Consider the following 12,704-nt stretch of genomic DNA (forward strand, 5'->3'; position numbering starts at 1 on the left):
CTGTAAGAGATCTGAAGAAATCTTCCACAAATTCTTCAGCCACATTGTTCACTACAAACACGCATGAGGTGGGTAAGGAGCTGAATGTGATAGTCGATGCAGTAACGATTCCGACCATTATGTGTCCCAAAATACTTGGTTTCACATTTAACAGCTCTTCCAAAATTCTCCTTACACACCGCAGCAATTTGCAATTAGGTCAGAAATAGAATCAAGGACCTCAAGTCACTTGCCGGCAGTACTAGGGGTACTGACAAAGAAACCTTATTGACCACGTACAAAGCAATTGACCGGTCAGTGGCAAGTTATGCAGCGCCAGTGTGGTCAAGTCGGCTCTGTGATACGCAGTGTATTAATATTCAGATCTGTCAGAATGCCTCTCTTCGAACTGCGGTGGGCTGTCTCCTCATTTCTCACATGGATCACTTTCATCAGGAGACAAAGATCCTACCCGTGCGAAGACATAACTACATGCTGTCCAAGCAATTCCCTCTAACTTTACTTTAATTGGCTATTATGGAACATTTGTTCCACTAACCGAACGTAGAATAGCATCCCTAGCGCCACGATCTTCTGCGCTCATTCTAAAATCTCTGACACCAAGTTTAGAGGAGTCTCCCACCACTTGATCTTTCCAACGGGCTTTTGGTCTTTCCGGTTTGCGTGTACCACCATGTTTGTCTTCAAAAGACTTCTTTACTAAGCTATCGTCGTCATACAGCTCGTGGTTCATACGTCGCCTATATTCTCCATTAACGCAAACTGTTCCATATATTTTACGAAGAATCTTTCTCTCAAATACTCCAAACACTGCCTCATCTGCTTTCACAAGCACCCATGTCTCAGAACCATAAAACAACACAGGTAGTATCAGTGTCTTGTATAGTGTAATCTTTGTCTGTCGAAAGGTGGCTTTGTTTCTAAACTGCTTACTTAATCCAAAGTAGCATCTGTTTGCCGGTATTATTCTTCGCTTTATCTCAAAACTGGTGTCATTCAGCAATACATTCTGGGCTGTTTACATCATCCACCGCCCAGAAGCCTCAAGGTGGATCTTCATGATCTGGAACGAGAGGTTCAGCGCTATAGGACAGAAGCAGCTCTGGACAATATTCATGCAGACACGGTAGCAGATGCGGTGAATAGTTTCCCACCTCGGAAAACCAGAGTAGTTCTAGTTACATTACGATCCGGCAATGAAGCCGCCTCAACTTCTACAGAGTTAAATTGGTTGGATTAATGCCAACGTGCAGGATATTTGTCCCGATTATGACCTGGAACGACACGAAACCCGCAACCTGTTTAACTGCCCAGCAAGACCCACTTGATGGAATTAGGCACGGATAGAATTGTTCCCCTATGATTATGTGTTCTCAATTCATCTTCGTCAACACAGACCATGTATAGGGTTGCCCAAAAAGTAATTGCGGATTTTTCATATAGTCGGCGTTGACAAATTTTTTCACAGCTTGTGACTCTGTAATTCCATTCTTTCTTCTGTCAGTTATCAGCTGTTACTTTTAGCTTGCTTTAGAAAAAAAGTGTAAAAAAAGTAAATTTGATTAAAGTTCATTCTAATTTTTATTAAAAATGCATTTACTTTCTTTTAAAAAATCCGCAATTACTTTTTGGCAACCCAATATAAGTCCGCCTTCTGCCGTATCAAGCATGACGTCAATGATCTGTCAGGACTCCCATAAGCAGTCAGAGATCGTGGTTTCTCATCTGATGTCATGTTCCACGATATCAGATCTTCCCCGCTCAAAATCCAAGCCAAAGCCTGCACACTCTATACCTCTGGTAGCGTTCCTAGTCCTTGTCAATCAATGCCTTCAAATTCAAAATCAGATCTCTCCGCAGCTTTTGTAGGCAAAATCACCACCTTTCCGTTCAGAGCCCAACGTTCTGCTTCAGCAGGTTCGACTCAAATCCGTGCGAATATGCCGTTTAGCTATCAACTTACTTCGAAGGACCAAAGTTTCCCGTCCTGGCCTATCGTTCAGACGACGCACATATGGTAGGGCTTATTGCTCCAGGTTTTTTTCCGGCGGAAATTTTTTCAGCTGAAATGTGTTACAACCCCTGCTTCTCTCCTGTGGACATCTATTTAGTGTCTTTTCGTAGCATTCTGAGTATCCTCGGTTGTCTGTTTTTTGCAGGGGGCCTGCAACATGGTAGTTCTCGCAAGAGAAGCAACCGAAGTAGACGGTCTCTCAAAGAGTGGCAGAGGACTTCTGTAGTAAAAATCACTGACACCATTGTAAGAGCAAATGCTGGTAAACATTCAGATTTCATTACTAATGCCCTGGGTTTTTCCTAAATGCTGCAACAGAAACACCAAAAACACCATATTCATCTTCCGTACACCTTCGTCCTTCTTATTGGAGGAATTTTTAACAGATGCTGAGCGAGACGCCATACTTCTCCAGGGGAGGATCTTAGACTTTGGTGACCGCATTCTTACGCTCCATAGAGTGGTAGCGGACTAAGAAGTTTCGATGTTGACCCCCATCATGATGTGTCTTCTTGTGTCGAATAACCGCTATCCAGTTGAATGGATAGCGTCTCTTTCGAGACGAGCTCAATGATCGGAGATGTAAATGGAAAAGGAAAGCCAAAGATAGCAACACACACCAACCACTATGGGACGCGTTCCGTCTTTGGTTAAAAGACTTTTCAACCATGTTAGGTGTAATGGCTTCAAGGGCCGTGCGTTGGTATGTTGTATTTGAATTGTATTAATAGCGAAAACGCATCTATGATACAATTACCACATTAACCACGCTCGACAACCCTGTCTATTAGCTGTACTTTTTCCCAATGCTTGTTGTTGTTGTTGTAGCAGCGTGTTGTACACTGAGGCGTCAGCCTTTGCCGATGAAAGACTCTATTGGGCCAATCCGGCACGTACCACCGGCTTCCATGGGATTAGTCTCTTCTCTTACTGTGTAATCTCCTGTCTCGCTTTTACTTACCAGCCTTGGCAGATAATACCAAGCTCGTTGGCAGGGATTCCTCGCTTTCTTGGCCTTTCACTTATTCGTAACTCGCAAGTGCCTTCCACTTGACATATCAAGACCCAGTGCACTCTGTCTTGTGAGAACGGTGTCTCCAACTTCCGACCGATTCTTTCTTAATGTGAGTTGTGACGTCGAGAGATCTCCCTAAAGTCTCCTTTTTTACTCCCAGATCTCCCGGTTCCTCAACGGGGTAGCCTTTGGTTTCATTAAGTTGACCGTCGCACTGTGGTCGGACAATGACTGGTAGTATGGATTACGATGTCAGAACCGAATAAGGTCGAAATCGGACTTTATTTCGATATATCTGCCATATAGACTGATCCGCCGATTTTGAGTCTGTAGCCTATAATTGCGCCATATTTATTACCCGATTTCGTTGAAATTTGGTGCAGTGAGTTATAAAGTGATTCCCAATACCGAAGTAATGAAGCTCCTGTTTATCGCAGAGTCTAACGGCGTGCCGTAGAGAGACACCATTTAGTTGTTGTTGTAGCAGATTATCTTTCTGCTTAGTTGACGTTTATCGTGCGGTCCCTGGTTACAATCGGGCCTGCTTGATCTAGAAGTTCTCTCTTGTAGCGCTGAACCTCACGCTTTAGATCATGTAGATCTACCTTAAGGCTTCTGGGCGGTGGATATCTATCCACAAGACGATGATTTGGATGGTCTCTGCGATAACAGCCCAAAAGGTATTGCTCACACAGCATGTAGTTATGTCTTCGCACTGGTAGGATCTTTGTCTCCTGATGGAGGTGGTCCACATGAGAACTGAGGGAACAGCCCGTCGCAGTTCGGACATGCTACGAAAATCGAAACTTCGTTGTAAGCGAAATGACAAACACAATCGACTAATATGTTGAATGCCAGAGGTAATAGTGGATATCCATGCCAATAGTCTGTTGGGAAAGTAAGCTATTACTTGAACACGGAAAGAAGCTTAATTCATTTTCATAGACATTTTTGTATGAATTTGATTTTCATTTTTAATTCATAAAAAATCGATTTTCATAGAAAAATCGTGGCAATTCATTAAGTTAATTTTCTAAATTGTTGTTCCCTTTTTTTTGTATTTTCAGGATCGTCTATTTTTTGTTATGGAGTATGTTAACGGTGGAGATTTAATGTTTCAAATTCAAAAGGCACGACGTTTCGAGGCAGCCAGAGCTGCTTTTTATGCTGCCGAGGTTACATTGGCCTTACAATTTCTACATTCTCATGGTGTTATCTATCGCGATTTAAAATTAGATAATATTTTATTAGATCAAGAAGGTCATTGCAAATTGGCAGATTTCGGCATGTGTAAGGTATGTTGGATGAGAAAATTTGTTTAAAATGAATGCTCAATCCACTGGCTGCAATGTATACTTTATTTATTTTTTAGGAGGGAATTATGAATGGTGTTTTAACTACCACTTTTTGCGGAACACCTGATTATATAGCACCAGAAATACTCAAAGAACAAGAATATGGAGCCTCGGTTGATTGGTGGGCCCTTGGGGTTCTTATGTATGAAATGATGGCTGGCCAACCACCATTCGAAGCTGATAACGAAGATGAATTATTCGATTCGATAATGCACGACGATGTACTATATCCCGTTTGGTTATCTAGAGAAGCTGTGTCCATTTTAAAAGGTATTTGCAAATTGTCTATTTTTCTTGGATTACTCTAATTCTACTTTAATATTTAAAGGTTTTCTAACGAAAAATCCAGAACAACGTTTAGGTTGTTCGGGGGATGAGAATGAGATACGTCGTCATCCATTCTTCGGTAGATTGGATTGGGATGAATTGGAAAAACGCAACATAAAGCCACCTTTCCGGCCGAAAATGGTAAGATTAAGGATATTTTTTTGCATTTTTAAAAGTTATACTCGTTTAAACTGCTTAATTTTATTAGCACACCTACTTTAAAAATGCTTTTACTTATTGGTATAGTCCACCACTAAAGGAGTAGACATGAGTTGTGAGCAGTGTTGCCACTTAAGAAAATTATTTCCCAACAAAATTTAAGAAAAATCCTACCAAAAGCTACCAAATGTTCTACAAGGCAAAAATGGGGTATTTGTTTTTATACCCACCACCGAAGTGTTGGCCATTTGGCATTTCATTTGAAACACATCAAATTATACATTTTCATGGCTACAAAGTACTAGATCGTCGTTATTCATATAGGATATAGACATATCTATCTCTCTTTTGGTTGAAATCAGTCTACAGCCTGAAATTCAAAAATGGCCTATATCTTGATATAGCACTCTTTATACCGATCTTCCGATAAGACATCTTGAGTTCATAAAGTCGTATTTTTGCCCCGATTTCATTGAATAACCATACCGATTTAAGTGTTTGAGCCCAGAAATGCAATTTTACTTCCCATTTACTCAGCTTTTGAAAAGACCAAATTTGACCATATTTGTATGCAGCTGTCACATAGCCATGTTTTCCGATTGAAGGCATTGAACGCACAAAAGTCGCATTCTCTATCCGGAATTACCGAAGTTCGGAAGATATCCATTAACACTCGTACCAGCAGTTACGGTTAAAATCAAAACTTACGGCCTTTTTCTTAAAAATTTGAAGCTATGAGACCCTTTGTAACTCCTTGAAACGACACGACGTGAATTAATTTTGAGTCATCCCCTGCGATTTTTTCGTTATTTAACTTAGTATTAATAAGTTGGAAAAAATTGCCAAATTACCAAAAAATTTAAATCACCATGTCTACCAAGAGAATAAAAACCTACCAATTTTGGTAGGAACCTACCAAAAACGGCAACACTGGTCGTGAGTTTTTCTATCACGTGTGAATCACGTAATTGCAAATTTTTCCCATGAACATTCCATGAAGGAGCAGAGGCAAACTTCTCACACTGAGTGCTGTCCGATTCAAGTTTAAGATCAATGATAAGGGATCTCCTTTTTATAGCCGAGTCCGAGCGGCGTGCCGCAGAACGAAACCTCTTTGGGGAGAATTTTTTACAAATCAAAGTACCTCACAAATGTTGCCAGCATTAGGAGGCGATAACCACCTCTGATTTTCTTGTCAGGACTCGAACCCAGGCGTTCAGCGTCATAGGCAGACAAGCTATCCTCTTCGCTACGGTGGACTCCTTGAATCACCTAATTCGTGAGCGAAATCCAAACACTGAAGTGATCGTGCTTAACCTGTTGGGTGGTGTTTTTGGGGGTGGGGGCCCCCGAAACATAGGCTAACATTTTAATGCCAAGTTCGCACTCTACTCTTAATTATAGCCTACACCAACACTGTGGTACAGGGTATTATAGATTTGTGCATTTGTTTGCAACACAAAGAAGGAGAAGAGGTAGACCCATTGATAAGTATACCGATCGACTCAGGATCACTTTCTGATTCGATTTAGCCATGTCCGTCTGTGAGGCCATGTATTTTTGTAATCAAAGTGCAGGTCGTATTTGTTGTCCGATTGTTACGAAATTTTGCACATGTCACTTTTTTGGCCCAAGGACAAACGCTATTGATTTTGAAAAGATCGGTTCAGATTTAGATATAGCTCCCATCTATATATATCATCCGATATGGCTTTTTAAGGCTGTAGAAGCCACAATTATGGTCCGAGCTTTACATAATTTGGCATTGGGTATTTTATTTGAGGTCTACATAGGTGTGCAAAATTTCATAAAAATCGGTTCGGATTTAGATATATATCTTTCATCCGATATGGACTTTTAAGGCTGTAGAAGCCACAGTTTTAGTCCGATTTTTAAAATATTTTGCGCCAAGGTGTTTTATTTGACGTCCTAATATGTGTGGAAAATTTCATGAAAATTGGTCCAGATTTAGATATAGCTCCCATATATATATATATATCTTTCATCCGATATGGCCGTTTCAGACTGTAGAAGCCATAATTTTTTATTGATCTTTACAAAATTTGACATGGGTTGTTTTATTTGACGTCTCAATATGTGTATAAAATTTCATAAATATCGGTCCAGATTTAGATATAGCTCCCATATATATGTTTCGCCCGATTTACACTTAAATGGCCGTAGTAGCTACAATTTTCAACCGATCTTCACAAAATTGCCACGAACTGTTTTGTACTGATCTTAACATATGTGGAAAATTTCATCAAAATCGGTTCAGCTTAAGATATAGCTCCTATATATATCTTTCATCCGATTTGAACTATTAAGGCTGTAGAAGCCACAATTCCGATCTTCACCAAATTTGGCGTGGAGTCGTTTTTCTAAAGTCTCAGTGTATGTGCAAAATTTCATAAAAATCGGTTCAGATTTAGATATTGCTCCCATTTATATCGCTATTTCTATTATATTGCTATTTCAATTGGTATCCAAATAAAAGTTAGAATAGATTTCGAGATAAGTTCTACATATAAAAAGTACTACATCCACTAGGTGGTTTAGGGTATTATATAGCGGCGCCGCCCGACGTTTGCCTTTCCTTACTGGTAAATACCTTTCATTTGATACCCATATTGCCCCAAGGCGGTGAAAGTCTCCTTTTGCAGCTTTTTTGGGGGTACCATAAGGTGGCATCCTGGCGAGACCATCAGAAAAAAATTTCAGCGTTGGATTTCCCCTCGTAATTCTGGCAACATTTGTGAGGTACTATGCCATGTGTCGCGCTGAGGTACTATGCCATGTGAATCGGACTGCACTCATTGATATGTGAGAAGTTTGCCCCTATTCCTTAGTGGAATGCTCATGGGCAAAATTTGCATTTTATAAGGTGACATACAAAATTTCGCTTAAATCGCTGCACGCATCTCCGAGATCTGGCGTTTTTGAAAATTGGGGTATGGGGGAGGGTCCTCTTCTGCCCGCCCACCACTGGTCTTAAGGCTTTTGGTGATGCATCTCTTGTCTTACCGCATTTTGATATAAGCACATCTTTCGTTTACTGTCATACTTTCAGGAAATGTACGAGTTCCAGGTAGGACTCATCCTTTGTAGTACAGATTGCAAATTTTGCCCATGAACTTTCCACTAAGGAATAGGAGCAAACTTCTCACATATCAATGATTGTAGTCCGATTCAAGTTTAAGCTCAATGATAAGGGCCCCCTTTTTTATAGCCGAGTCCGAACGGCGTGGAGGGGCATCCTTTGTAGTATTGCTGGAAATATTCCATCAGTTTCTGGGGACTTGAAAGTTTGCAAGTTCCTTAAAGCTGCTCTTACATAAGTTTAATTACAATTTCTAAATGTATACCCATTTAATTTTGAAATTTTTTGTTTTATTTTGAATTTTACCATTATCCTACAATTCTGTAGAACTATCATCTCCTAAATAACTATGCCAGAACTCAGTTGTACAGTTGTATCATGTTATTCAAAAATACCTTCGAATTCGCTGCAATAACATGTTTTTTCTTTTTTTTTCAGAAAAATCCACGAGATGCCAATAATTTTGATACAGAATTTACCAAAGAGGAACCAGTCCTAACGCTCATACCAAACGACGTTATACGCTGCATAAATCAAGATGAGTTTGCTGGCTTTTCATATGTAAATCCTAAATTTGGACCAGAGCGTAAAGTATATTAGAAGAAAACAAAATTTAGGTCACTTCACCACCCAAAAAGAGTAACCCTGAGTGGAAGGTTACAAAAACAAAAGAAACAAGAAAAAAAACTGGATGTCTACTAAAGCGCGCAACAAGTAGATTTCATCCATACTTTCGGATCCAAAAGCATAGAAAAAGAAGAAGAAAACCCAAACTTCAAATGATTTTAAACTGTTGGCAGAAAGTATAGTTTTGATGTCTTTCTTTTTCTTTTTTCACTTGGAACTGAACACAAAATTTTCCTGTTCAGTTTATCACTCTTCCGGAGTTTTAGATTTGATTTTGTTTTGTTCTTTTTATTGTTTTTTTTTTTCAAAAATCTGTGGTAACTTGTGCCACAGTACTACTAACTAGAACAAATTAAAAAAAAAATACATCTGTTATATGTATGTAGTATATATATGTTTTTTCCGAATTGTGTTGAAAAACAAGTAACAACTATTTTACAAATTGAGATATTTTAACCATTTTTATAACCCAGAAGAATTATTATTTGCCACGCATCAAAGCAAAAGTGGTCGTTGTATTTTGTTTTTATTTTTTTACAAAAATTTTCATCGCTTTTTTTTCATTTGAGTCTTAAGTGAAACGGAAATTATTATTTTTATTTTCTTTTTTAACTATTCTAAGTATAGAATGTTAGGGATTTAATTAGAGTCTATAAACAAACAAACAAAAATGAGTAAACAAACAAACAAACAAAACAAAAACTTAATTAAGATAAAAGAAAATGCCTACGATAAACTAGAAAGAAAAACAAAAAAAAGTAACAACAAAGTAAAACAACCTTGAAATATGTTCCAAAGAAAGTTTAAATAACACAACTGCAACAGCAACAACAACAAGCAACAAATGAATAGAAATCAACTTTATAGAGAAAAACAACCAGAAGAAACAAAATGAAATTACTACATTGAAATGAATTAAGTTTTTAGAAGAAATGAATGAACATTATTATTACATATATATATTTAGATAACAAGCAAACAAACAAAACAAACAAAACAAAACCAACAAGTAACCAATCATCAAAACCTAAACGATTAACAAACAAACAAACAATATGTAGTAGTAACAACAACAACAAAATGCATATTATTTATGATTATTTTGTTGAATATTTTTATACCCTCCACCATAGGAATGGGGGTTTGTAACTCCTCGAAATATTCGTCTAGAACCCCAAATACTACATATATTCTTGATCGACATGACATTTTATGTCGATCTAGCCATGTCCGTCCGTCTGTTTGTCCGTCCGTCTGTCTGTCGAAAGCACGCTAACTTTCGAAGGAGTAAATATAGCCGCTTAAAATTTTGCACTAATACTTCTTATTAGTGTAGATCGGTTGGGATTGTAAATGGGCCAAATCGGTCCATGTTTTGATATAGCTCCCATATAAACCGATCTTGGATCTTGACTGCTGGAGCTTCTAGAGGGCGCAATTCCTATCCGATTTGGCTGAAATTTGGCATGACATGTTTTGTTATGACTTTTAACAACTGTGCAAAATATGGTTTAAATCGGCTCATAACCTGATATAGCTGTCATATAAACCGATCTGGGATCTTGAATTCTTGAGCCTCTAGAAGGCGTAATTATTATCCAATTTGGCTGAAATTTTAAACAACGGCTTCTCCCATAATCTCCAACGTACGTGTCAAATGCGGTCCGAATCGGTCTATAGCCTGATACAGCTCCCATATAAACCTATCTCCCTATTTTACTTCTTGAGCCTCTAGAGGGCGCAATTCCTATACGATTTGGCTGAAATTTGGCATGATATGTTTTGTTATGACTTTCAACAACTGTACTAAGTAGGGTTCAAATTGATGCATAACCTTATATAGCTGTCATATAAACCGATCTGGGATCTTGACTTCTTGAGCCTCTAGAGGGCGTAATTATTATCAGAGTTGGCTGAAATTTTGTAAAACGGGTTCTCTCATTCCTTCAACACACGTGTCCAATATGGTCTGAATCGGTTTATAGCCTAAAACAGCGCAACAGAGATACCGGGAAAAGAACTCGATACGAATTAGATGCATGGTGGAGGGTATATAAGATTCGGCCCGGCCGAACTTAGCACGCTTTTACTTGTTTCTTCTCTTTTATGTTTACGTGGAAAATGAAAAAAAAAGAAAAATCCTAAACATCATTATCACAATACCATTATAATACCAAAACATAGGTGGAGTTGGAACTTTGTTTGCGTTTCGCCACAAATCAAAATTGCAATAAGAAAAAAAAACCAAAATGAAATAGCATTCATTAGCTATATTAGTTAATTTAAGTACTATTCTGTTTAAATTCCTTAACTTAAAATTTAGATTGAAAGTCAAAATTTTTTTTACTTCCAAAAAACTAAGAAAGATTCAATTTTTTAAGCTCTGAGTATATAAATTCAATTTGAATATGGCCGCTTTAGTGTTATACTCGTGTATTCTTCTAACATATACTAGATAAATACTTTTCTGTTGGATTTTCTTCCCGAATGCATGTAATTCATAAAGTTACTGCCTCACTACTCTTTCTTTTTTATAAATCGGAAAACATTATTTTCCGTTTCATTTTTGGAAAAACCCCCTAAGGAGTGATCATGGACCCGAACATAATTCCCAAATTCGTGTTCCAGGAATTTTACATATGTGAACCATGTTTCATTGAAATCGAGGGTGCGCCCAATATAGCGTTTTTTCGCAAAATTTTAATATAACATTTGAATATTTTCAATTCAATTTTTAATTAACTAAATGAAAAAATTAACCCTCTGGCGCTTGAGAAGGCATCTGGGGACCTAAAAATTAAGAAAAAAATGCGTTATCATATAAAATTCCATACAAGAAGTACAAGGTCCCTGTGGACCTTGTATTTCGGCAACCGTCGGAGGGTTAATAGGATATTTCGAACATTTTAATCATTTTTTAAATTGGATCAATTAAAAAATTAATTGAAAATTTTAAAAAAATTCAATCATTTTTTTAATTGGATCAATTAAAATCTTAATTTTTTCAATTGAATATACAATATTTTTAATTGAAAATTTTTTCAATCACCTTTTTGCAAAAATGTTGACTGATATTATCATTTTTGTTGGGCGCCCCGGTAGCGTGCTTGGATTACCAAGCACTGTGGTATCACAACGGACTTAAAATTGTCTAAGTGAGTCTGTAAAGGACTGCCACTCTTACCTAACCTAACCTATCATTTTCGTGATTGAAGCCGTTTCAATTAAATAATTGATTGAATCAATTAATTTCGTGATTGAAACCTATCTAATTTTTTTCTGTGTAGGGAGGCGTCTCAATTTTGTGACCTAATTTCTTATATCAGATTTGCGTTCTAATTTTAAACTATTATCGCCCTATATATCCAGAGTTCCTGAAAATTAGGGTAAAGGGAAGCTTACCCTCCTCCCCCTTTATATATAAAAACTTTGTATACCGTACATAGAAAAGATGAGTTTTTAATTAATTTTTAAATTGGTTCAATTTAAAAATTATTGAAATTTTTGAAATGTTTAATGTAAAAACTTATTGAAATTTTTGAAATGTTCAATTAATTTTTAATTGATCCAATTAAATAATGATTGAAATCACGGTTTCAATAACCAAATTAATTGGCCCAATTAATTTTTTAATTGAAAATGCTTCAATCACGAAAGTGATAATATCAATTACCGTTTTGGAAAAAGTAATTGAAAAATTTGCAATTAAAAAATTGCATATTCAATTAAAAAATAATTAAAATTTTTCAAGTTTTCAACTAATTTTTTAATTGGTTCAATTAAAAAAATGATTGAAATTTTTAAATATTCAATTAATTTTTGATTCCAATTAAATAATGATTGAAATAACGGTTTCAATAACGAAATAAATTGGTACAATTAATTTTTTAGTTGAAACTGCATCAATGACAAAATTGATAATATCAATCACCGTTTTGGAAAAAGTAATTGAAAATTTTTCAATTAAAAAAATTGCATATGCAACTAAAAAAAATTATTGCAATTTTTGAAGTTTTCAATTAATTTTTTAATTGGATCAATTAAAAAAATGATTGAAATTTTTGAAATTTATAATTAATTTGTAATTGATCTAATTAAATAATAATT

General features: G+C 36.7%; 1 protein-coding gene across 4 annotated transcripts in view; it reads left to right on the forward strand.

Moving 5' to 3' along the window:
* The window catches only part of LOC106081647 (protein kinase C), a 69,396-nt gene extending 59,748 nt beyond the window's left edge, over positions 1-9,648 (forward strand). For all 4 annotated transcript variants that reach the window (XM_013243766.2, XM_013243767.2, XM_013243768.2 and 1 more), the window contains 4 exons: positions 4,097-4,324; positions 4,402-4,654; positions 4,713-4,852; positions 8,409-9,648. In XM_013243766.2, the coding sequence (XP_013099220.1) occupies positions 4,097-4,324; positions 4,402-4,654; positions 4,713-4,852; positions 8,409-8,570 (783 nt within the window). In that variant the 3' untranslated portion in view covers positions 8,571-9,648. The remainder of the gene's footprint in view (positions 1-4,096; positions 4,325-4,401; positions 4,655-4,712; positions 4,853-8,408) is intronic.
* The last annotated feature ends 3,056 nt before the right edge of the window (positions 9,649-12,704 follow it).

The sequence above is a fragment of the Stomoxys calcitrans genome, chromosome 2, assembly GCF_963082655.1.
Source record: "Stomoxys calcitrans chromosome 2, idStoCalc2.1, whole genome shotgun sequence".
NCBI lineage: Eukaryota > Metazoa > Arthropoda > Insecta > Diptera > Muscidae > Stomoxys > Stomoxys calcitrans.